The sequence below is a fragment of the Podospora pseudopauciseta genome, chromosome 1 (genome assembly GCF_035222475.1).
Source record: "Podospora pseudopauciseta strain CBS 411.78 chromosome 1, whole genome shotgun sequence".
Lineage (NCBI taxonomy): Eukaryota > Fungi > Ascomycota > Sordariomycetes > Sordariales > Podosporaceae > Podospora > Podospora pseudopauciseta.
In genome coordinates, this window is record NC_085892.1 from 530,065 (window position 1) to 554,789 (window position 24,725).

At 52.0% G+C, this 24,725-nt stretch overlaps 9 protein-coding genes and 1 non-coding gene across 10 annotated transcripts; 3 read left to right on the forward strand and 7 right to left on the reverse strand.

Moving 5' to 3' along the window:
• Positions 1–62: 62 nt before the first annotated feature.
• Positions 63–3,764, reverse strand: QC763_101340 (uncharacterized protein). The gene is made up of 3 exons (XM_062906681.1): positions 2,665–3,764; positions 2,240–2,602; positions 63–2,183 (listed from the first exon to the last, which is right to left on the reverse strand). The coding sequence occupies exons 1-3, from the start codon at positions 3,409–3,411 to the stop codon at positions 300–302; spliced, it is 2,994 nt and encodes a 997-aa protein (XP_062769558.1). The 5' UTR covers positions 3,412–3,764; the 3' UTR covers positions 63–299.
• Positions 3,765–3,964: 200 nt separating this feature from the next.
• QC763_101350 (uncharacterized protein) lies at positions 3,965–5,405 on the reverse strand. The gene is made up of 3 exons (XM_062906682.1): positions 4,941–5,405; positions 4,678–4,880; positions 3,965–4,608 (listed from the first exon to the last, which is right to left on the reverse strand). Exons 1-3 carry the CDS (start codon positions 5,038–5,040, stop codon positions 4,435–4,437), a joined length of 477 nt encoding a protein of 158 aa, XP_062769559.1. The 5' UTR covers positions 5,041–5,405; the 3' UTR covers positions 3,965–4,434.
• Positions 5,406–6,204: 799 nt separating this feature from the next.
• On the forward strand, positions 6,205–8,606 carry QC763_101360 (uncharacterized protein). Its single transcript, XM_062906683.1, has 3 exons — positions 6,205–6,267; positions 6,368–7,263; positions 7,312–8,606. The coding sequence occupies exons 2-3, from the start codon at positions 6,608–6,610 to the stop codon at positions 8,441–8,443; spliced, it is 1,788 nt and encodes a 595-aa protein (XP_062769560.1). The 5' UTR covers positions 6,205–6,267; positions 6,368–6,607; the 3' UTR covers positions 8,444–8,606.
• Positions 8,607–8,791: 185 nt separating this feature from the next.
• On the forward strand, positions 8,792–8,903 carry QC763_0001810. The gene has a single exon. It is a non-coding gene; the product is annotated as a tRNA-Arg (tRNA).
• Positions 8,904–9,492: 589 nt separating this feature from the next.
• On the reverse strand, positions 9,493–12,645 carry QC763_101370 (uncharacterized protein; the record flags this gene model as incomplete). Its single annotated transcript, XM_062906684.1, has 1 exon — positions 9,493–12,645. The coding sequence occupies one exon, from the start codon at positions 12,643–12,645 to the stop codon at positions 9,493–9,495; it is 3,153 nt and encodes a 1,050-aa protein (XP_062769561.1).
• A 2,306-nt stretch (positions 12,646–14,951) lies between these two features.
• On the forward strand, positions 14,952–17,105 carry QC763_101380 (uncharacterized protein). The gene is made up of 2 exons (XM_062906685.1): positions 14,952–16,260; positions 16,320–17,105. The coding sequence occupies exons 1-2, from the start codon at positions 15,716–15,718 to the stop codon at positions 16,801–16,803; spliced, it is 1,029 nt and encodes a 342-aa protein (XP_062769562.1). The 5' UTR covers positions 14,952–15,715; the 3' UTR covers positions 16,804–17,105.
• Positions 17,042–18,866, reverse strand: mxr1 (Peptide methionine sulfoxide reductase). The gene is made up of 2 exons (XM_062906686.1): positions 17,744–18,866; positions 17,042–17,672 (listed from the first exon to the last, which is right to left on the reverse strand). The coding sequence occupies exons 1-2, from the start codon at positions 18,051–18,053 to the stop codon at positions 17,323–17,325; spliced, it is 660 nt and encodes a 219-aa protein (XP_062769563.1). The 5' UTR covers positions 18,054–18,866; the 3' UTR covers positions 17,042–17,322.
• Positions 18,867–19,204: 338 nt separating this feature from the next.
• QC763_101395 (uncharacterized protein) lies at positions 19,205–20,479 on the reverse strand (the record flags this gene model as incomplete). The annotated part of the gene is made up of 2 exons (XM_062906687.1): positions 19,205–19,744; positions 19,808–20,479. The coding sequence occupies 2 exons, from the start codon at positions 20,477–20,479 to the stop codon at positions 19,205–19,207; spliced, it is 1,212 nt and encodes a 403-aa protein (XP_062769564.1).
• Positions 20,480–20,955: 476 nt separating this feature from the next.
• Positions 20,956–22,074, reverse strand: QC763_0001860 (uncharacterized protein; the record flags this gene model as incomplete). The annotated part of the gene is made up of 3 exons (XM_062905063.1): positions 21,575–22,074; positions 21,299–21,447; positions 20,956–21,236 (listed from the first exon to the last, which is right to left on the reverse strand). The coding sequence occupies exons 1-3, from the start codon at positions 21,643–21,645 to the stop codon at positions 20,956–20,958; spliced, it is 501 nt and encodes a 166-aa protein (XP_062769565.1). The 5' UTR covers positions 21,646–22,074.
• Positions 22,075–22,173: 99 nt separating this feature from the next.
• QC763_101400 (uncharacterized protein) lies at positions 22,174–24,380 on the reverse strand (the record flags this gene model as incomplete). The annotated part of the gene is made up of 3 exons (XM_062906688.1): positions 22,174–23,152; positions 23,261–24,083; positions 24,149–24,380. The coding sequence occupies 3 exons, from the start codon at positions 24,378–24,380 to the stop codon at positions 22,330–22,332; spliced, it is 1,878 nt and encodes a 625-aa protein (XP_062769566.1). The 3' UTR covers positions 22,174–22,329.
• Between the last annotated feature and the right edge of the window lie 345 nt (positions 24,381–24,725).

A 24,725-nucleotide genomic window follows, 5' to 3' on the forward strand; every position in this document is an offset into this window, starting at 1 on the left:
AATCAGGAGTATAATCAAGATTATATCGCTTCACCATGCCCAGTACAGCTTGTACGTCTTTCCATCGACAGTTATGCAATTCAATCTAATTATTACAAGTCGCCTATCTGTCTATAATTTCCGTCTCATCTAAGTATCCATCCGGGTATCTATCAATCAACAAGGTAGTGCCACCTTACATACTTTTTCCAGTTGCAACACAAAATAAGCCACCATCAATGTCCACACATCATGCACAATGCTTTGCACCCAACCCCATTTCCATGCGTCTTCTTCTTTCCATCTGCTACGTGAGCACCTCAAATGCCAGGCCCCCACGTACTGCTCGTCCTCCCGCCCGTCGTCTCCAGTTCATATCTCCCCAGACTCTCCTGCCAGTTTTTCCAGTCAAAGCCCTCGTCTACGTTCATATCTACATCGTCCAAACTACCCATGTTCGGCATCCGCAGGAAATCAGGCGATCCTGTGTTGATGGGCCACATCCAAGGGGGCACCTGCTCCAGTTGCTGCGGGGACTGCTGCATGCCGCGTTGCTGTTGTTGTTGTTGTTGTTGCTGTTGCTGCTGCTGCTGTTGGAGATGTTGCTGCTGTGCCTGCTGACGTTGTGGCTGTAGCTGTACCGGTGTTCCTAACGACGAAGTAGAGTTGTTGTAGTTCGGTGTGGGGGCCGCATTGAAGTCCAGTCCGGATGGAGGATATCCAAAGGCCTGGGTATGGTGAACATAATCGGCCATGTCCCCGTAAAATAAGGGAGCGAAGTCTGTTGAGACAAAGGGGGTAGAGTTGCTCATGGCCGAGTCAATGTAGTCCATGACCTCGGGCTTAGTCGCCATCCTCACGTGGGTATTGTTATTCAGTTGTGAGAGTATTGGTTGGGCTTGGCCGGCTAGTTGCTGGTGCTGCCCTCGAGAAGCCGATGTCCCTGATTGTGTCGGTTCATGGGCCTCTTCTGCTTGTTCGTCCAGCAACTCCTGTGGCAGAGGTGGTGCATTGACCAATTTGCGCCACTGTTCGAGAGCCATCACACGTTTCATCGATCCCGGGATTTCGCGAATGCTGGTAGGAGTTGTGTTACAGCGGTCCCTCAATTCCAGCTCCCGTGCAGCGTCGGGGTCGTTTTGAAGTCGCGCAATCTCAGCTGCACGGTGTTTTGCTGCCTTGTCGTACAACTTCCTCAAGGGCACCCACACCGCATGATGGCCCGCAAGCTTCTCTAGTTCGGCAGAATTGGGAGCTGCGAACCTTAGATTCAACGCTGTCCAAGCACGCTCAGCTTTTGGACCCCATGGCCTATGAGACACCTCGATCAGGGTGTAAGCGACTGCATGCCACTGGCTATAGGTCTGGAAGAGCCATCGCCATTGCTTGCACCTTTCGTCCGTGTTCAAAATATGAGCGTACTCAAATACCTCGAGAGAGGCATTGAACAGACGACCTCGCACTTCGTCTGTAAGATACTCATTGCCCGGACCCGGAAACAAAACTGGCTGGTATATGACAAGCATCATCTTGGCACAGATGACCCGCGTGATGTTGGCGGCTGCCCAGTACATGGGCTCTGAACTGTCCTTGAGATATTGTTCCTCTACGCGTCGTTGAGTGTCTACCAGCATTTTTTCCCGCTCTTCAAGCGAAACGCCCGCCTCACGGGGGTTTACTGTTGCCATGGCCGAAGACATGGTGTGCAAGCTTCTGGCCAAGGAGCACATCTCGTATCGGATCAACGAAAAGGTCATGTCGGTAGTTCCAACCCGCGGTTCGGGGAGACATTTGCTCTCTGGGGAGATGTCGGTGTCGTTGATGTTCATGGGGTATTGCGTATCGAATGTCTGGTCCACAACAGTAAGGTCCGTCCCTTGATCCTCGGCTGATCTAAGATCCAGCACGCAGACAGCCCAAAAAAGCCTTCTTCGCATCTCAATCTCAAAAGGCGTGATGTTGTCGAAATGGGTCCCGTCGCGGTGGAGTCCCAATGCTTGGCTGATCCTGATCAGAAGCCCTGTCAAAGTCCAGGCAAACCTTGTATCATCGTGTCGACGAACAAGGACCAAGAACAGAAGGAATGCTTGTGCCACCACCAGATCCGGCGTCGTTAAGAGGTTAGCTTTGCCAAGTGCTTGTTCCAATGCGAAGCGATATTTTTGAAGTAGAACATCCTTCTCGGCATCGAAATTACGTCGCACCTGAAAGGAGTGTGAGCATAGTGGTGGCGGATAGGAGTAACAGTGCGTGACCATACCTCTTCTTCATCCAAAGATGTTATGGATGCGTAATAGATGGAAAACATCAAGGCCTCGGTGGAGGGCGTGAGAGTGTCTAGGTTGCGTCGGAAATCTCGAATGAGCTTGTTCATGGTGGGAACATGGAGCACCTTGAGGATCGGATCAACATTTTCCTGGAATACCTGCCAAATAAACGGGATCTGAGATGGTAATGGGTGCAGAGGCCTGAGATCAACTTCGGACGAGCTATAGCCCATAATCCAAGATTGATGAGATAGGACCGAAGGTTTTACATGCTCAGAGGACTCGGGGGTAGCTTCGTCGTCCGAGTCTTCTGACTCATCGTGAAAGTGTTCGGATTCCCTTCTGATCTCGTCCAGCTTTGAGAGTGTTAGCCTGGCATGGACATAACGCCAGTTGTGGCATCTTAATAATTACATACCTCATCCGTAATACTGGACCAAAGCCCGCTGGACACATAACGTGTGCCTCCTCGCTCGTTCAACATCAAGCGTCCGAATTGCTTGTGCACATCCGGTGAAAGCTTGCCAAGCCGGTCCGGCTCGGAAATAGCCGTCCCGGAAATAGCTCTTGTTGGCGCCTTCGGGATGTCGGGCGTGGTGACGTTGGCGGTGACAGTAGCATGGCTGGTGGAATAAGCAGGAGCAGTTGGTCTCCCCCCAGGTGTATAATGGTCTTGTCCACTGTTGTACGCCGTCGTCCCCTCGGGAGAGTTTCCGGCGCTGCGCGCTGCTTCCACTTCGATCTGACCGCTGAGCTCCTCCACAATTCCCTCAAGTTTCCGCAAGCGCCTCATCAATTCCAACTCTCGTTCACTCGACGGTTGCTTGGCCGGGGCATTGGGGTCTTTGGGGCGCGGACGACGAGGAGCGCGGCCGGGGGCGGGGAAGATACATGGTATCTGAGCTCGGCAGCAATTCGAACATGGCATGTGCTTATCGCAGCGAACCTTCCTCCTCCTGCATGTCACACAGCTGCGCGGATTGAGGGCGTTTGATGGGATTGCCGAGGGTGAATAGACGGAGGCGCCGGGAGGAGGATGGCGCGCAAGCGCCAATATTTGCTGCGGATCGTAGCCGTCCTGGGCGCTCGTGATGGAGCCAACATCAGTGTTGGGGCTGTCGGCCGATACCAGGCTCCGGCCAGCGATACTTGCACCGTCGGGCATCGTGACTTAGAGTTGGGGTGGGATGGAGTGGCGCGCGAGATGCGGTAAGACAGAGAGGACGAAGGCGGGCGGCGGGGTTCCACCGATGAGTAAAGGGCGTCGGGTTTTATGGATGGCGGTGGCGGTCACCTCGAATCGACAAATTCGTATCTGCTCTCGCGTATGAGTGCTCTCAACATGCCATGCGATGCGTGCGAGCGAATGGGCACCGGATGCCCGACCGTATTCATTGATGGTGGCACGGATATTTTGAGATGCTGTTGTCGACTTGGAGAAGACAAAGGCCTTGCTCCTAAGTCACTAGACGACTAATTCCTGGTGGGGGCTGACAACGCCTTGAGCCAAGATTGGAGTGGATTCTCATGGCCCGTGCTCACCTTTCCCACTTTGTTTGGAGTTTCATCAAAGCTTTCAAGTTTCAAAAACACCATCCGACGACCCGGATCCAGACCATGAATTAGCCTTGGGTTCCTCAAGTTCACCTTATATCCCCATTGACCTTGCCTACCAAGTTTCCGAATCATCTCCGGGGCCAGCAAACTCAATTAACGGGCCGGTATTTGTGGCAGCAGTGTCATTTCGAGATGCACATTTTGGCAAAGCCCTATTTAAAAATGTCTCCAGGATAACACGCTACTGACCAAAAGGTTGCAGAATGCAAGACAGAACAACTAGCCCAGCCTCTCCTCCGCCTTCGGCCCGGTCCTCATAGACACAACATTACTCGGCGTTCGGCGACCACTCGGGCTCCAGGGCCTTTTATCTTGCTATCGCATCTCGCCAGTATTTCGATGGTCTAGAATTTTGATAGCCGCACGCGCTTCATCTGTAGCCTTGAGATTCTGGATCTGTCCAATCGTCCTTCACCAAACATGCCTCAAACCCAATCCCCCAAGAATAGCTGGTGTCCGATCGATCGCATCACCAACCATCACGCCATCCAAACTTGATTCTTCTTCATTGGAACTTTTCTCCAATTCCACGTGTCCCCCTTGTTCTCCTTGTACTGTCGACCGGCCTCCGCTACATCAGGCTCTCGATATCAGGATGATCCCTGAGCAAATTCAATATGGGCAGAAAAAACTTTTGCTCCCCTTGTTGACCGCTCCCACTTCCACTGGTATCCCCACTTATCAGCGCCTTGACGTCAGACCAACTCTTCCAGAACCACCCTGCGCATTTCTCAGGCTCCAGTACCTGTGGTAAGATTTATTAGCCTCATGTATTTGTGTCTGGCTGTGCAAAGAAGAGACCAGCATCACTTACAGCCGGTTCCTGGTCATCGGTTCTCTCGCAGAGTATGAACAAAGTGATGTAATGCTTCTTCTCCTCGTCAAACACATCGTTGGTTGTGGCCAGCAACTTCTTGGCCCTGACTAGCAATCCAGTCTCCTCGAGCGTTTCTCTTTCAGCGCAAGCGAACCACGACTCGCCTACCTCCAGATGACCGCCCGGGAATTGTATCGTTCCTTGAAAATTGTATGAGTAGAATGCCTCGATACTCAAAAAATAATTTGTTGGAAGCATACCATTTCCGTGAGAGGCCTTTCTTGTCCCAAAGATCAACTTGTTGGTCTTGGGGTCGTGAATCACAGCTGCGACACCCACACGAACAACTGGAGTAGCCATGTTGAGTTGACTTGAGAGAACTTTTTGGGCAGTCAGACACAGCAGACACAGCGCATATCAAAGCTAGAAGATCTCTGAGATTCCGCAGCAATATGCCTGTTGTCCTCTCTACTCAGCCCCTGGCTCTCTTACAGGCACACAGAGAGGCTCTTCGGAAAGGGTGCATTCATAGCCCTTGATGAGACTTTTGCTTACAAACGCCAGCTGCCTGTCAGTTGGCCATACGGTAGTATAGAGAAACGCCAAGTGCCAAGACTTTGCTGTCATCCGGTGCCAAGTGCTTGGCTTTTCCCTTGCCAAAGACGTCATCATCTCATTCAACTGGACCACTTGGACTTCTACCATTGTCAACACCTAACTCCAAGCGTTACATACCCAACCCTCTTCCCGCAGTCTCAGCGGTGTCTGTTGACAAAGTATCATCTTTTCGAGGTGCATGACTTACCTGTGAGGAATTGAAACCATGAAGGAATCATGGAACTCAAAAGATTATCGTGTTATCTGCTAACCGTTGAGGTTGTGGAAGGCTCATACGCAAGGCTTTTTATAAAGGAATAACTTAACTTCCTCCGGCTCCCTTTCATATCGGGCGAATATGTTGATGCTGCACAAGGCAGCATCCAGCCTACTATCAGATAGTTCTAGGGGACCTTGATTCCAAAACTATCTCAGCCAAATCCGCCAGAGCTGAGAAGGAAAATGAGCGTATTGCCGTTCATGGGGGTATAAAGGCCTTCAAAAATATCAATCATCATATAGACACCCAAAATGCGAGGTAAGTCCAGAAACCCATGGCACCTCCTCATGATCTCGATTCTCGATATGGCTCAGAGTCTGTGTTCCTCACGCCTCCGACCTGATGTATCTGCAAGGTCACCTCCACTAGTCTCGTCAACGCACATAAAGGAGGGCGGCACCTCAATACGAGCTGACTAGACCGAGTCGCGGAACGGTCCGGACCCCAGGCCGGAGGATCTTGCCTAGTACAGAAGGCAGAGCTAAAAGGCTCGCGTGGGCTTGCAGTTCGGAGATGGACGGGAGGGATGCTTTTACCGACCCAATCGCACGTTTTATCTCTACACACTGTGCTATCGGTACGCTATCGGGACATGTCACAATGCTCGAATTCGCACAGAAACCTTTAACGCCAAAAGCGTCACCTAGTGACGAGTAACATACTGTAGTATCGCATCCTCACACTAGGCTGTTAGTGGGCAAGATCATCTTGTAAGTGCCAGATACACAGTATGCTGAGGAAAATCGAAACAGATCACAGATTTCTACCACGCTTATCTATTGGTCGAAACCCGACTGACATCTTCTACAGCAGGCGCTAGAAACCAACAAGCTTTCGCCGGTGACTCGACGGCCCTAAGACGGGGATTGTTTGCCATGACATTGAAGCGGTCAGTCGCAGGGCTCGTGTATGCAATTGCAAGACCATGGCCAAGATATTCTTAAAATAAAAGTTGACTTCAACATAATATTCTTCTCGTAGGCATTCATCTTGGAGCCGTACTTGATTTCGTTCCAACGCCTGATATCTTTTGAATCATATTATCCCACCATGTCGACACCCGCCCAACCATCTGCTGCAGATAGCCCTGAGACGGAAAAGCAGAAGTCTGACAAGGGCGAAATTGGTCCCGTCAATGCCACTTCATCAGACGATTTGGACAAAGAGCAACCACAAGTTACAGACGATGGCGAACCAGTCAACCTCAATCACATCGATGGCCGCTCTCAAGGCAAGATCGCCCTGATTATGCTGGCCTTGTGCCTGGCTGTCTTCCTCGGCGCTCTAGACGTAACCATCGTCACTACGGCCCTTCCTACAATCAGTGACCACTTCCAGTCAAGTACAGGCTTCACATGGATTGGTTCTGCGTTTCTGCTCGCCAATGCCGCATCAATCCCGTCATGGGGCAAGATCTCAGACATATTCGGCCGCAAGCCCATGCTCCTGCTTGCCAACGCCATCTTCATGATTGGATCTCTTATCTGCGCTGTCTCCAACAACATTGGTATGCTCATCGCTGGCCGCGCTGTTCAGGGTCTTGGTGGGGGTGGTTTGACCATTCTTGTAAAGATTGTTATCGGCGACATCTTTCCTCTGAACATTCGGAGTGTTTTCTATGGTGTCATCGGCGGTGTTTGGGCAGTCGCTGCGGCAACAGGTCCGGCCATTGGTGGTGCGTTTACTGAGAAGGTGTCATGGCGATGGTATGTTCAAGCTCACTTACGCCAGTTAACCTTTGCTAATAGATCTAGGTGCTTTTACATCAACCTCCCTCTTGACGGTTTTGCCTTCCTCATTATCCTCTTTTTTCTCGATCTCCACACACCACGGACACCGCTCATTGAAGGCCTCAAAGCTATCGACTGGGTGGGCTCTTTTTTGGTAGTTGCCGGCACGCTCATGTTCCTCTTCGGTCTTGAATACGGCGGTGTTTCAGCACCTTGGAACTCGGTTGAAGTTATCTGCCTTCTCGTCTTTGGCCTGCTCACCTGGGCGCTTTTCATCTTCTGGGAGGCGCGTTACGCCACACTTCCTGTTATGCCAATGTCCTTGTTCAGAAACGTGAGCAACGCCGCGACCCTCTTCTGCGTCTTCATTCAAGGAGTCGTCTTTATCTCGGCATCCTTCTTCCTCCCGCTCTACTTTCAGGCCGTGCGTGGAAACACCCCTATCGAGTCAGGTCTTTACGTTCTCCCTACCGCTCTCTCGCTCTCCTTTGGGAGTCTCGCGACCGGATGGCTGGTTGCGAGAACCGGTTGGTACAGACCGCCCATCATTTTCGGGTTGTTCATGATGACCCTCGGTTTTGGCTTGTTCATCGACCTGGACGCCTACAGTGGCTGGGCAAAACTTGTTCTCTACCAGCTTGTGGCAGGTGTGGGCGTTGGCCCCCTCTTTCAAGCGCCTATCATCGCCCTCCACGCACATACTGAACCTCGTGATGTCGCAACTGCCACATCAACCCTCGGCTTCATCCGTCAGATTGCCCAGGCCATCTCTGTTGTTATCGGCCAGGTGGTCTATCAAAACGAAAAACTCAAACAGTATCCAGTCCTGGTCGCCGCTGGCATCTCCCCTGCTCTGTCAAGGGTCCTTTCTTCCGGAGAGGCTGGTGGCGCTGACATCGACATCATTGCGAACCTTCCGTTAGACCAACGCGACGCTGTCCGTGTTGCTCTGGCAGACTCTCTCGAACCCATGTGGATCATGTACACTTGTATTACGGCCGCTGGCTTACTCGCTTCCTTCCTGATCCGGAAGAAGGAGTTGGCTCATGTGCATGTAGAGACCAAGACTGGGTTGGAAGCTGAACGTGAGAATGCGGAGGCTCGACGTCGTGAGCGTGAAATGAGGAAGGAGAAGAAGGGGGCATCACCGGCTTGATATGTTGGTAGTTTACAGGATAGAGGATGGGGCACTGCTGCGTTGCGTGCACCACCAATTCTCTGTGTAAACAGAGCAGCTGTTCCAAGTGTTCTATATGGAGTACTTGGGGTAGATTTGCAGATACCTCACCATAGAGCACCCCCTGAACCTCTGACTCCCCCCTCCCCCCAGCTGGCCGGCAACCAACTGCCAAACCCTCCAAGCATGACCCTTGCCACCATTCCACCCATCAAGCAAAACCCGACCAAACCTTGTTTCCACATGCACACAAGAGTCAGGAATCACACCCGCATGAAAACCCTTTCTTCCATCCCGGAACTCCAACAACAACAACAGACAAAACCAGCCCGGCTAGCGCAATGGTAGCGCGTAAGACTTCTACTTTCTCTCTTCTGATCTCATATGAGTTGGATTCAAAGTGATCTTAAGGCTGTGGGTTCGAGTCCCACGTCGGGCTTTCCTTTTGCTTTTTTGTGACTCGACACACATGAAAAAGCAGCTACCTTACTTTGTTCATTGTGATGTTTCTTTTTCTCAAAGGACCTGGTCCTTATCCTCACTATCGCCGGTTGCCATATCCTAAAGAACCATCCCCCGCTTGTCTCCCAACCTTCACACTGCTCATGCATCAACATCTCATTATCATTCTAACATTATCTGCCTCCCCTCGTCCCCAACATACCAAAAAGAAAAAAGGGTATCAAGCAGACCTTTTGTTGCCCCCTTTCTTTTCTTTCCTCAGGTGTTTTCCCATCATCACTTATCCTCACCCAAAATATCTACTCAATGCCCAATATCTTCCCCTTCAATCCACAACCCCAACCCAACGAAGGATGACCCTGTTCACTATCCTGCTAGATAATTCCCTCAAACCAAATAATAAACCACGCCAGAAATGTACTCCCATTTACACAAGTTCAATATGCAAAAGCCCCCACCGTTTCTTTTCCATTTTTTTTCACTAAACCGCCCCTCAAATAAAGGAAAAAGTTTCATCCCTCATAAACATATCCTCATCACATAAAATACCACAGTCATGTACAACCTCACCTCAACCCACCAGGCCCCTTCTCCACAACAAACCTCACCGGCCTCCTCAAACTCTTATTCACCACCCCCCGTGGCGGAATAACAGGCCTCATAACCGGCCCAGGACCTAAAGGCTTGACCCCCGGCAACGGTGGCGGTCCCATATTCGTCCTTATATTTCCCCCTCTAGACACCCTCCCGCCCCCACTGACACTCCCATATCCGACTCCTCCAGGCCCCATCTTTCCCCCAGGTGTATTCCGCACGCTACTAATCCCATTCTGCGATCCAATGACCCAAGCCTCCCCATTTTTCCCCCTCTGCCCATTAACGCCATTCCGCTCATCATATCCCCACCTCCCCACGCCGCCCCCAATCAACCAGCTCCCCAAGTTCTTGCACTGGCTCACATCAAGCCACTCCAGCGCCGGGCAGTTCTCCAGCACGTTTTCCACCCCGTTACCCGTCACTCGCACACAACCCCTGACACTCAACCCCCGGAGTTCGTTGAGGTGGAGGGAGATGCACCCCAGACTGGCGTCACTGACAGCACTACCGCAAAACGCGAGACGGAGTTCCTTCAGATTGGGCAGACCAATCGAAACAACTTCAGTTGCCGTGTCGGAGAGCGCGCAGCAAAAGCTCAAGTCGAGGTGTGTAAGCCCCTTGGCGGCGTTGACAAGGGCAATGATGCTGTTGTCAGAGAGGTAGGTACAGTCAGCCAGGCACAAGTGGGTGAGCTCGGTGAACCGATAGGCTCCCCACTGCTGGAACCCGGCGTCGGTGATAGAGGTGCATCGGGTGAGGGAAAGAGACTCGAGGCGATTGGAAGCATGAGCAGCCAAGTGCGCCATGGAGCGGTCCGTAATGTGCTTGCAATACGAGAGGTTAAGGCGGCGGAGACGGGGACAGCCGATGACCGTGCCTGGAGGTGGAGGTTGAGGCGCTCCTGGTTGTCCGGCCTGTTGCTGTCCTCGTTGTTGGTACTGCGAGGATCTCCTGCCCTTCGCAGCAGAGCTAGAGATTATCACATTCTTGTGGTTCTCGCGTGGCGGCGGTGGTTCAGGCACCACCCAGCCCACTACCCTAGCAAGGAGGTTGTCGCCGACTTTGCGGCAGTTGCTCCAATCCACCTCCTCCAACCCCTTGGCATTCTCGCTCATATCCAAAATGAGACCGGCAGACACGTCCCACACGCTGCGCATTTTCCACACCTTGATATTGCTACCGCACGATCGGTACAATGCCTGGAAGCCCTCGTCGGTGATGTGGAAGCAGTTGCTGATATCTATTTTGCTTGGCCGCTGCCCAATAAAGGGCGCTAGGATATTGACTAAAGCCCAGTCATTGACTTTCCGATTGAACGGAGCGAGGTCAATCTCGGTGCATAGGTTCGGACTCGTAGTTAACAGCTGACGCCACTTTCTACTGACGGCTCTCAATCGTATGAGCTCAAGCAGATCGAGGTGCTGAAAAACATGTACCCAAAGGTCATCTGATATGGCCGTTATCCTATCGCCTGGTTCCGTCGCGGAGCTCCGTGAAAGGGTCCTTGCGCGCTTAGCTGGTAGAGGACAGCCATCCGGAGAAACCGGGGATAGCGGCACCGTGATAGAAGTGACCGGCTGCACCTTCACGGGGCTGACGATGGCCGAGTTGTCTGTTTGAGGAACCGGTGGGGCCAGCGAGTTGCGACGCCGGTTACGAAGATTCTCCATGTCCACACTTAAAAAAGGATCCGGGTCAGACGGCTGTCTGGTGACATCTGAATCTTCACTTGCTGGGGAGCCGGGCTTGGAGGGCGTCGTGAAGGTGACAGTCGGCAACGCCACCTCTATCTCATTCGATGTGGGCTTCTCTTCATCCGACGATAGCGCATGGCTTTCGGGGTCAGTCATATCCACGTCTTCGTCCGAAGAATGGTAGCGTTGCTTTGCTGTTTCTTCCACCTGTGACCTGACCTCCGGAGGACATCTCCTCCACAACTCTTCAAGCGCATCCCCACCAATCATCAGGCATTCTACGGCTGTGATGGATCGGACAGTAGCTGTTCTACCCTCTGCAAGCCCCAAACTTGCCACCTCACCAAAATACTGGCCTTGTTTTAACCTTGGCCGCGAAAATGCTGACCTCGTGTCTCGCTTGAAGGCTGGTGGGCTCAGAGGTTCGTGAATGACTTCAGCTTCTCCCCGGACGATGAAGAAGATCTCATTTCCAGGGCTCCCTTGACGGACAATGTCGGTGAACGGTGAGTATGACTTTGGTTGTGCACTGAGGCCAAGGAAGTGCAAGATATCCGGAGGCAGGTTCGAGAAAAGAGGTAGCTCTTTGAGTGTTTTTCGGACGTTGACATAGCCGCCGCCGAGTGCGCTTCCACCAACTGTTGGATCCTCAATGACGCCTGGACTTGGAGACTTTCGCTTTTTGGTGTTGACAACGGCTCCCTCTTTGATGATACCAACTTCTCCTGTGCTAACCTCCCCAGGCACAGCTTCACGGGCTAATTGTGCGCCATTCGTCTCGGGAAGTCTGCTGCTGAGTCCGCTTTCTTGACGCTTCTTCTTGAGGATGGACAATCTCTCCTGTGCTTCTTGACGGATAGCTGTACCCATTTCTGGATATTTGGGCAGCTCAGCTTGAAGATCCTCCTTCTTCAACACGGCCAGCATGCACTTCGTCCGCGCAACGATGGTAGCAGTTCTCGGCATGTCCATCAAAACCCCGATTTCTCCAAAGAAGGCACCGGGCTTCAGCTCTGCATAAACGGCCTCACCGTCACGAGATGTGACAGCAACAACGCCCCGGACTAGCCAATACATTGCTTTCGCTTCGTCTCCCTCGGTAAGGATGTGGTCATGGGCGGAATGGAGTTGGAGTTTGAGATGGGAGATGATGGCGGCAAGGAAATCGTCGGGGGCAGACATGAAGAGTGGAAAGGAACGTATGCGATCCACCAAGTCGAGGGGCATGTCGGGAATGGTGGAAGCAGTCAGTGGCGAGGGACGCACTGGTCGACTTGGGTTGGTTTCGACGTTGAACGATCTGATCACTGAAGATACCGAATCACGAGCCTGCTGTGCCGCCTGAGCTGCCGCTCCATGCTGTGCATGATGGTGCGCCAGGGCCCGGTAGGGCGAGGTTGGCGGTGTCGGAGCTCGATTCCGTCGCATGTTGTCTTGGGTAGACCGGAAGGAAGCCGATGGAGTACGGTACCTGATGAGATTACCTAGAATGACCCCGAGTGTGACAGTGTATCGCGGGTAGCAATGGCTTCTCTCGCCCCGTGATGTCGTACAATGTAGAGGGCCCGGCTAGATCGAAATTAGGCGGTAACTGTTCATGCTATATCCAGCCAGCAACTACGGCTTCCCTCACAAAAGGAAGACCAGGCACAGACAAGTTGGGGAAATCAAGTTATGCACTCGCTTGTCCCTCGCTTGTTGAGGCTCGTCTTGGCCCGTGTGGGGAAAGAGTTGATATGGCAATGTATAGGCGGAGGCGCTGGTTTCTCAAACACACTACAAGGACGTTGGCGAATTGGATTGCGTGGGTCGGTAGTTGTATGTGGAAGATCTGTTGATCGCGCAAAAACGCCTTGCGCATCCAAAGGCGCACTCGGTCTCGAACACAGTCAAGCGATTCGAAGGCCAATATCAGGCCTTCAGCAGAAGAAAGGGGCAAGACAGCTCCTCTCGATCTCTAGTGAAAGCCACGCGTAGGTTCGGAAAAGATGAGACTATAGCACCAAATTTGGTCAGTATCAATGCTTCTCCAGTGGTCCTGGCATGCCTTGCGCACCGCTTACTTGTGGTAGAAGAGTTGAAACACCCAAAAGCTGGATGGCAAGATTGTTCGACGATATCACAGATCAAAGTGTGGGGTGCACCCCCAAAGGCGGAAAGAACACGGGATAGAGATCAGCCAGCGAGTCGGGATGCGTATGGGTGAATCTTTGATCGATGCTGCTGTTATGCTGAACAGAGACGAGACAGAGAAGGTGGAGGGAAGCAAGGGGTAGCTCGTTGGAGACGCTGGAGTCGTCCGGGTAGAAGATGTCTCGCCTGAAAGAGTCTGAAGGACTGCTGCTCTCGCGGTTCGGAGGAAAGGCAGTGGCATTCAGCCTCGATGCTAAAGAGCCACACGCTGTGCTTTTGTCAAACAAAGATTATGGACTATAGAGGTTGTTGTTGACATGGTGAGAGGTCATGGGGACCACAACAGGTAGCCGAACGGCGTGGTAATGGATGCCGGTGCCAAGCACGGCCTTGACAAACTGGAAACAACTGGGATACAATCCGGCACTTTGGCCTCCTATGTACAGCAGCAAAGGAAGCAGAAGATGGGCGTTGCGATGGGCGTTGCGATGGCCGGCGGCGATGGAGCTGGAGGAGACAAAATGCTCGTGCTTTGGCCGATTCGGGGGAGGTGCAGACAGTTGAAGCAGAAAGGAGCTCCGTTCTTGTCGCGTCAGAGCTCGAGATTTGCGATTTGGGTAGGCTGCGGGCAGGGGCATTGAATGCGGGGCACGGCGCGCCAGGAGGCACGCTGCCAGCAAGCAAGATGCACCAGATGCAGACGATGCAGGGGTGGGGCATGACCTGCCTTCCTCTTTGTTATCTCTGCTTCCATCAGCGATGGGAGTTGTCTCTCCTTCCTGCGACATGTGCCGCGGAACGAGGTGCTCTACCTTAATGTGGTAGCCTAACATGACCAAGCTATAAGATCCCGAGACGGGATAGACGTTGGCGGTGCTCCCATCGCCTTGTCACTCGGGGTTCTGCCGCAAATCCAACAAAACTCCCCGTCACCTCACTACCTAGGATGATTGCACCCCACCATGCGCCATGTGGGCCATTCTACGGGAGTGGAGGGGCTACGAGTGCTCCGTAACCGCCCATTGCGACAGATACCAGATAGGAGTAGGAGACTGATATCGCTCAGTTATGGAATCGACACAATTGACTGAGTACAGGAAGCCCGGGCTGTGGGGCGTAAACAGGCAAATGGTGGTCTCCCGTCATTCTTCAGCGGCGCAAGGAGCTGTGCAGCTGAGGGCGCCATGCTGCACGATGACGAGCTCGCTCTCCCAGCTCCGCGTGGTTCCAGCTTGCCAACGGCCCGCCAGGCAGTTGCTGAAGCTCTGTTCTCCATGCCTGAACTCAGTTAACTACTCATGGATGACGGTGATTCTGGCTTCGCGTTTCAGCCTGGGTTTGGTATTGGATACCGCCCAGGAACACTCAGGGTCCAGCGAATGCTGTGGTCACAGTGACCCCATACGCATCCGGGATGACCAGCATCTCTTCTGCCGCCTCAACCATGGATGGCCCGTGCTTCTTATTCGAGAAGGATTCTAGCGTTGGACTGTGCGTCGGGCATGGGCCAATCTCTCCGTCTCGTCCCTGGGCTTGCCGTTGCGGACTTCTGCATATTTGACCCTGTCACCCTCTGCCCAGCCAACCAGACCGCCAAGAGACGAACGCCTGCATCAAGACGGTGTGTTTGACAGCGTGGTTATTCTGGGAAGTCGACCAAACACCTCTCTGATGAGCACCGTGGCACAGCATGAGGCGCGGGCTGAAAGGCTGAGTGAGAGCACGTCAAGAGGAGACATTGCGGGATTTCTAGTGATATTTCTATTCTCCAAGTAGTACGGAGCAGACCTTCCATATGTAGCATCGCTTGTTAAGTAGACGACACACAAACGCAAGGACGAGCTTATATGTGGCTTGCTCGTTGAGACGAGAGAGGAAGGTGAGCTCTCCGATAAAGATGTCATGTCTTAGTTTTTTCTCATCGTCCTCGAGCTATTCAGCTTGGATCTCACGGTCTGAAAGAGTGCAAGTGGTTCAAGAGGTAGCGTTCATATCAGACTCCACCAAAACCACATGGGAATTTTAGCTGAAGAATATTATCAAGTCCGCAAAGTCCATATCTCCATGGAAAAACTACCTATCTCCGAGCTGTGACTGGAAGCCGTCCCAAAACTTTGTCGTCATGAGGCCAAGATGTGTCATAGGGTTGGGGTTATTGCAGGCTGAACCCGGGTAGACGCGGGGTTGCTCGAAGCTTCCGGAAAGCTTGGGCCACCTTTTGGTCTTAGCTAAGCAAAAGCCCACCTCGAAACGTCATCTTCATTTTGCCTTTCGCCCTGGTGATGCACCACCGTTAAAAGTCCCTAGATCACACAACTCCTATTGTCGCCGTCATCATCGAGACAGCATCGACCACAACCAGAATATGTCGTTCACACTTACGCTCCGCGCGGGGCTTGCCCCTCGTCTGGCGATGCAGTTTGCGAAGCCCCCGTCAGCAATGCGCGCCTTCCATCAATCAGCCAAGCAAAATACCTTCTTCACCTCGAGGACAGCACTCAGCTCCAAGAACAGCTCCAGCAACATTCTCGCCAGACTTCGAGGCTCCTCCCGTAGTTACCAGCAGCAGAGCGGCTATGCATACTACGATCCTGCAGCCCGCCGCAAGGAGACGGTGCGGAAGCTCATCATCGGCGGCGCCATCTTCGGCGGTACCCTCGTCGCTGTCAATGTCATGTTCAACGGGGAATCGAGAGAGGGTGGCATGCCCAAGTTTGAGCGCCAGTATCTCAACCAGACCTTCCTCCACACTGGTCTTGGTGTCGGTATTATCGGCATGACAGCCTATCAGATGCTCCAAAGCGGATTTGTCTACAGACTCATGCAGACCAACCCTTGGGTTGTCGGCATCGGTGGTTTGGCTCTCAGCATTGGTTCTATGATTGCTACCCGCTCCGTGGACCCTGACAAGTATGTTACTGCCAATCGTCAATTGTGTAGTTGGCAATTGCTAACCGTCCGTCTTCCAGTTATGTTCCCAAGTATGCCTTCTGGGCTGTCTTCAATGCCACCCAGGCCGCTTTCGTTGCTCCCTTGATGGTCATGGCTCCCCCTGCTCTTCTTGCCCGCGCCGGTCTCTATACAGCTGCCATGATGGGCTCCATCTCGATCGTCGGCGCTACCGCTAAGCAGGACAAGTACCTTTACATCGGCGGTCCTCTTCTCGCCGGTGCTGCCATTGTGGCCGTCTCTGGCTTCGCCCCTCTTGTTCTTCCCGCCACCGCCATTCGCACACTCGCCGTCACCGAGAACCTCTGGCTCTGGGGTGGTCTGGCCGTTTTCGGTGGTTTCACTCTCTATGACGTGCAGAAGGTCTTGCACCACGCCCGCCTGGCTGAGCGTGGCCTCATCAAGCGCGATCCCGTCAACGAGAGCATCAGCCTTGAGCTTGACTTCCTCAACATCTTTGTGCGCATGGTCCAGATTTTGATGATGCAGCAGAGGAGGAAGTAAACCTGTGGAGGATAGGTCGGGAAATCGATAAGAAGCGGCAACAGCTGGGGGTGTTCACTATCGGTAGATCAGGACCGTTGTGATCATGGAATGGGCGGCGCTTTAAGGAAATAGCGACTCTCTCTGCTCTCCTTGTGCGTTATTAGGACTTGGAAATTTGCTATAGTTTCCTTTCTGTTGGAATTGGGGTAACATCAAAGGTACCATGCAGCCGTTGATGGCTCTCCAAATGTGTACACATAAATAGTATTATACCAGCCTTGCCACCAAGGCCAGAAAAACATTCTAAACATTGCCAAAGCAACGTCCACTGCCAACTCCGTCGCTTGCATTTCGTGATATATCCGTTGAGGTGATGTCCATCACATGTTAAAAGCTGCCGTGCTGTGTTCCCATGTCTTCCCGGCCTGTCCCATTTGTTTACCAGTACGCCGAACCCCCATTTTCGTTCACCAGACAAAAAAGATATCCCAACCCAGCTCAAAAAAATCACAGTCTTGTAGCCATCTTCCGGGGCTGCTATTGCAAATCGGGAAAATTTCTCAAAAAGTGACTCGGGCATTCGTACCCGTACGGGTTCTTGGTGAGATACTCTTGGTGGTAATCCTCAGCGTCCCACCACTTTTGCGCGGGGAGGATCTCGGTGACGATCTTGTTGTTCCACCACTGCTCGTTTGCTTTTTTCGTTATCTCCCTCGCTGTTTTCTCCTGCTCGGCGTCGTGGTAGAAGATCCCCGAGCGGTACTGGGACCCCCTGTCGGGGCCCTGCTGGTTGGACGTGGTGGGGTCGTGCATCCGGTAGAAGAAGGTGAGGAGGTCGGTGTAGGAGATTCTGGTGGGGTCGTAGACTAGGAGGGTGGCTTCGGCGTCTGTTGGGAATCGGGGGGAGGTTAGATTGTGGGGATTTTGAGGGAAAGAGAGATGGGGAGGGGAAACATACGGCCTGTGTTGCCGCTGCAGACGGCGCGGTAGGAAGGGTCTTGGGCGTTACCGCCGATGTAGCCTACTCGGGCGTCGTAGAGGCCTTTGGAGCCGAAATGCTTGCGGTACATGTGCTCGACGCCCCAGAAGCAGCCGGCCGCGACGGTTGCGCGGGCGGCGCCCTCGGGGTATTCCTTTTGGGTGGCGGCGGAGGCGGAGACGGAGGTGCCCATTTTCTTGAGGAGGGAGTGGGTGTGTGGGGATTTGGCGATGGCGACTCGTGAGAAGGGGGTGAAGAGCTTGGTGAGGATGAAGGGGCAGGTTGACATGGACAGAGTTACAGCAAGCAGTGAAGCTATGAGGGGAGGGGATGTGATTGATTTATTATAATGATGTAGCTCTCGCGATGCGATTGTTGCAATGGGAGCTAGGATGTGGTGGATCGTGGGCCCTGGAAAGGGTGGAGTTCCCGCGATTGCGACAGAATGGATGTGGGATTGCGAAATGCGAATGAGGGTCTGGAGCAGCTACCGAGAGAGATTTATTGACGATGTTTTCCGGGATGTCAAATGAGGAAGGAGAGGAAGGATGGGATGAGTCAACTCTTCGAGAATCTGGAGCGGGGGAAAAGTGAAGATAAAGAATTGGCCGGTGGGAATTGTCAGCATTCATATGCTTTTAGTGACAAAAACTGTCATCGAAGCAGTGATTCCAAAGCTCTGCTGAAGCTCTTTGCGATCGTGACGTCGCGCTGCCGGGATTCGCAGATTCGGCGCGGGGCAAAACCACAAGGGGCGACATGGGATTCCAAATCAATGAGGGGTATGTGACAATGCAGGGTTAGGGCTCATATCGATATGATGGAAAAGGAGTGACCCCTGAATCCAAGTCAAACGTGTTTCTCTCACTCGTTAGGAGGATTCCCGTGGCTCCGAGAGACCCAGGTTACAAATTTCGACAAGAATAAGAGTTTAAAAGATAGCCAATATGCCTTTTGAGATAATCAATACGTCGTTGAAAGTAAGATACCGACGTCACCTTTTCGCTCGACGAATCAAGGTCACCGATGTACCTTATTCGCCAAGACATTGGTTTCCAACCTCTAGCTCTTTGAGTAGATGAGCATCAAAGGCCCTCTTGACACCAACTATTCCAGGAACGTGGTCAGGATGTATCTATGTATGGAGTGGGTATTCTTCATTCACAAATATTGTAGTAGAACAACGTCCCCAGAATGGGCGCCCATACTATGGATGCAACAACCTGTCCATAGCTCCATCGATTCCATGCGGATATGCCCAATTCCTCAGCGATATTGTGGAGTGTCCAGACATGAACGGCCAAGTTCACCATCATCAAGAACTCAACAAAACCCCAGAGGAGCCGCACTATTCTTCCAGTCCACCGTAAACGACGTGCGTTTACAAAACCACTAACCTATCGAGGGATCCTGCTTTTCTCAATATGCAGCAGGTCTTGTTCAAGAACTAGAATCATGACTACTGGATAGATATGCGCTCTTCTGGCACTCCGAAAAGAAGGCGGGGTCAACTCGGGAATTGAGGCCTAACAGAACGCCTGCAACGAAGGATTGTTGCCCCACTGTTGGACTTTTTCTGTAGCACGGAGATGGCACCAGACTGTCTCCATTGTTGGGGAAGGCTTTCCAGATTATCGATGACCACCGCAAGAATTCAGTTTCCGAGGATGAGGGCCAATGTATACCACCTAAAAAATGCCCGGTTGGCTGACAGAATCTCTTGTAAAAGTCGAAACAAAGTCTTACCATCCCACCCCCATTCGCTGAAGAAAAGATTGTATCAGGAGTACAGGCAACACGCCATTGACTGCTAGAACCTGCACCAGTTACGAGTTCATGATGTTGAAGGGCGCTTTCAAAAGTGCCATGGCTCGATGTACTACTAACCATGGGCACTGGATATGTCCCGGAATTCAAGATGTTCATCAACCCGCATGCTACGAAGACCATGAGGGTTTGAGCAGTATGAGAGATCAAAACCTATACCTCATTGACACTCATATTAGTTGGCTTGTTCAAGAGAACCAGGAGTTGTCGACTTACGCCAGGTCCAGCAACATCAGCGTTGACAGTCACATCTGTGCCATCACAGTAACTTGTTAATGCAGATTGTAGCCCAAGAATAGAGGACGAGCTGTCAAAACCCACTCGCTGCAAATTCAAAAGGTCCGGGGAACAGTTGCCGAGTAGCCCGTCGTGTGCCTGGCAAGACGCTACAGCGCACTGCAGTACTGAACCCAGGACGGAAGATCCATTCCAATCTCGAATGTTGTTCACTCCATATGCTCTGAGCTCTGCCATGTCATCCGAGTCCAGCGGCCAGGCTAGACTGCCGCTCCGGATGAGAACTTCCGCAGAGGCAAGAGTGACGCAGTTGGCGAGAGTACTGGTGGACGCAGACCTGCTATCAGGATCCATATAGGTAAAGGTGCAATTTGGCTCTTGGTTGAACCCAATCCGGCATCCGGATTTCAATAGCTTCAGAGCAGGTTTTCCATCCGCATATTGATATTGGCGTCGATTTTGGGCGTCATGATCGGAGGAGTTCGAAGTGAATTCAATGAAGCGGAAAAGGCGCTTGATGCCTGAAACCACCAAAGAAAGTGGGATCAGATCGGTCTCATCATGGCCTTGCATATTTTCACGATTGATGGTAAAAAGAAGCCGCTCAGGGTTTGCTGACAGGTCAGTTCCTGAGTTCCAGCTCTTTGCCATGGTTGACGGGCGGAATTCACTGACAGTAGACGAGCAGGAGAAAGGATGGCAGCCTGGTAGAATGGAATAACTCTTTATTCATGGGCTTTATTGGGCCGGTATTTGGATCTGGTGTTGTTTGCTGAGGATGAGTGAAACTGCCTCACTTATCAGGGCCTCACTCATCAAGCTGCAGGATCAGGGCGAGGACCCCAAATTCCCCGAAATGTAACCCACTTGTAATATAGGTTATCGTGGAATGATTTCAGCCCCCAACTATCACTGCATGCCGTGTAACCTTCTCTTTCGACCTCTACTGACCAAAATGCCATCTTCATTGCTCACAGTGTTTCGAGGCTAGCTTGTCAAACCAGACAGCTACCTTAGGTAGTGTTGTCCGCCTTCGGAGGTAAACTGATCGTTGTACCTCACCTAACTTTGGCCCTTTTTGTGCTGCTATCATTCTCAGAGTCTTCCAGGCTTGGGGATATTCACCTTCATGTCCTGCCCGACACCCATAGCCTCCAGACCACCTTTTTCACCATCGACATTTTCCTCTGCGTTGCCCTCATCCTTGGCTTCCATTTGACAAAAGTGCGGCTCTCATCAATACACTTCTCATAAGCCTGAGCCAATTCGTCCAGGGCTTGCTCTTTAGCGGCCTTTCTCTCCTCTTCCGACTCCGTCCTCGTCTTCAGTTTCACGCGCCTGTCTATAGACCACTTCCACTCATGGATCTTGATGAAGACCTCCTTTCTGAGCTCCTCGTTGGCGGGATCTATGAATCAGTCCTACTGTATGACTTTCAGTTCTCATAGAAGAAATTGCTGAGGCATGTACGGCAGCTGAACACATGCATGGTGTGCCCGTGATCATTTTCGGCCTCATCTGTAGTTTGGGCCCAGAACCAAGATTCATCAGTCTCCCATTCCGTGTTGTAGAAGCCGCTGTCGTCGTACTCGTCGCCGTCATCGTAGTTGCCAATCCACCTTCAGATCGAATCTCTACGACGGCCCGCAGATACAAGTGAGGGAACTCGTAAAGAATAGGTCCTTCGCTGCAAGTAATCTGTTAACAACTCTCATTTTTCCGCTGGGGATTAACACATAGACTCACCGCCTGGCAAACTTTACCGGCCCCTGCGCATGGAACGCAAGTGTACTGGACCTCTGCGGTGTCGAGATCATTCGGGCACTCTAGAACAGTCCCTGTCTGGGCAGGCGATAGACACATTCTAGACAAGGGGCTCTTGTCATTTGACCATCAATTTGATGATGAGGTCGAGTGATTCCTTTGGTGAGAGTAACGCTTTCAGAAAGGCTCACAATGACATCGCCATCTTCCTGGACATCGTCGCTGGGTCTGCCGGAGTCCTTGCCTTCTTTCTGCCCTTGTCAAAAGACATTTAACATCAATAAAGTTTAACACACCTTTCTTTTGTAATTTGATCTGGGAAAAACAGGCGGAGAGTCCCTGCGGGCTCGCTTTCTAAGCAGCGACTCCGACTGAAACTCCGCTTTCACCAGGTCATGATTCCTCTGCTTCTGCTTGGTCTGCACTGTGCGAGCCATTGAAGACTGTGGTCTTGTTGCCGAAGGGTGTAAAGAGGAACTAGCCAGGTGGTGGCAGAAGTCGACTTGGCAAATTCTCGGAAAACAGCCAAGAGAGGTTGAGGAATTTGCTGAAAATAGTTTGAAAAGTCAATGATAAAACGTGGGGTGGTCCCAGAAGTTGCCTGGCTAACAAAGAGCTTCACAAAAGGAAAGAGCGCCCTGTGATTCACGTCATGGACAAATAAAGTAACTACGACACCAGCACGGCCTTGGAGGTAACGGCACACACCACGTTGCTTGAGCGTCTGCTAGAATAAACTAAAAGATGGAAATCTCCTCTTCCTGTTCATTGTGTGTAATCCATTCTCCCGGGAGAGACCCAACCCCCACTCTCTCGTATATTCTTCTCCCACCACTGTCCGTCCATCCACCAATTCCAACCACCACGAGGACATGGTGCTCAAGGGCCCTGGCAGGCTTATTGCTCTTCGACTTCCGCCTCCCAACAGCCACAACTCTCAATTCCTGCGCGTCATCTACCCCGGTAGGTCGCTGCCCAGCATCCCATTTGATCTTCTTCTCAGCAACTTTCAACCCTACCACCAGTCTTCGACCCTTCCCGCTGAGGTTGTTGTCTTGATCTGTGCGCCCGGTATGCCACATGGAACTAGCAGTACTATTCCCTGACCCGCTGGTATCAAGACTCATTTCCCAAACCGCAGCTCCCCACGGCGACCGAACGTCATCCTCCAGCCAATGAACTCCCTCGAACGGCAAATCCATAAAACCAATCGCACCCGTGTAAGCCATCCACGACCAGCTAGGTGGCACCCTATACCGTCCCAACCCTTCCTCGGGGAACTCGATCCTCCGCATACCCCCTGGTTCCTCGCAGGTCCAAAGCAAACTCCTCCCAAAAAAAGGGACTCTGTCAAAGATCCCATACCCCCCTCTCGTGTCGAAAGCCGCCACGAGCCTCTGCTCCAAGCCAGCGATGGCAATAGGGCGGTCGTATGCTCTCGTGAATTGCAGTCGGGAATAGGTCTTGTAGAGGGATTCGTACAGGCGGATCTTGCCCCCTTTGCTCGAGGTCAGGGCTACTTGCGGGAAGTTGGGGTCGCCGAGAAAAGAGGATTGGTTACTTTTAGACAAAAAAGGTTAGTTAGTATAACAAAGGAAACAGTCAAGAGATCCAAGGACGTGCTTTGTCATCTTTGTAAGTGTTTCACAGCGCACCCCAGCACCGCACTCAAAATATGTCTGTCGTTCGCTGAAATAGATCGTTCGGCGCGCAAGAGCTCTTTCTTGCAGCACCCAACCACGTTGGTTGAGAGGACCATCGATGACATCTGTCTGGAAGTTGTCAATTGCCTCGCAGACATAGATCATGGCGTTGTTGTCTTCGCTGTCTCCAACGTCGCCCTTGCCACTGTTAGCAGACAGATTGAGGGCAACAGATTTTCTTTGTGGGCGTGAAGACAAGAATCCGCTCGAAGTGCCACTGGCACTGCTGGCCGCAATCACACAATAGGCCAAACTGAACACTGTCTCCATCTTCTGAGCTTCAGTCTCAAAGTCACCCTGTGGGCCTTGAACGATACAGAGAGAGTCAATCCACAAGTACCGGATCCCAAGAGCTCTGGTCACGGAAACTGCGTCCTTGAACGTCTTAGGAAGGCTACTAATAGCTATCCCTGATGTAAGCCTGGGGCTGACGTTGGTGGCGGTGGTGGAGAAATGGTTGTTATGGCGAGAGTCTCCCCACGGGTGTGATAGTGCGATGTACCGTGTGTCTTCTCCTTTGAGACCTAGCGAAGTTGAGGAACACAGTAAAATTGATTGCTGGCTTGCGGAGCTCCCGACATCGAGAAGTTTGGTAGGGAGAGCCAAGCCCTTTTTCGACGGGATTGCTTTGAGGTAGCAGTCTGGGTGGTTGAGATCGCAATCGTTCAGCCAGTTGGCAAGCAGGGTGAAGTATGCGTCACTGTATGTTGACATCAGGGCTGGCAGTCCGATTTGAATTTCGTCAGCTGCGTGCCTGAAATTGGGCGGCGCTCGCAACGGGTACTTTGCTATCAGCCTGTTAGTCAGTGAACTGAAGGAGTACTGCATCTAGCTAACATTATCCTTGACTTACTCGGAACAAGACAAAGTGACAGAAAAGGATCAGGCATACGATCCAAAAAAAGATGAGAGCCGATTCTTTGTAATTTTACCAAGTCAGTTTCACCTTTGGGCGTTGTTCCTGACTTGGTGATACAAGCATCGAAAACAAGCATGTGTAGCTCGCAATCACGGGACGTCGATTTGATAGTCGCAAAGCTATCTTGGCAAGGCTCCCGGGAAAGCAGATCTCGATTCGTGCACATTGGGCAAAGTCTCTGGATTGAGTTTGCAGGAAGTGGGTTTGATGCCAATGACCGGATACAGTGTTGGCGTAAGGCGAATTCATTGTCGACTGGATAGCTCCAAGTCGTAACTAACTGTGATTTGTTAAGCCATGTGCTGAGCCGTGAAGGGAGCAACTCAGGAGGTTGATCTTACAGGCTACATGAAGCTATCAGCGCTCATTTCCTCCGGAAGAGGCAGTAGCTGGATAAGAAAAAAAAAAAAAAAAAGAAAAAAAAACTTACGATCTGGCACAGTAGACAGGCCGATCGGTCAATTTAGAGCAGAAATCGCTAGCTTTCTTACAGAGTCACTCACATGCTACA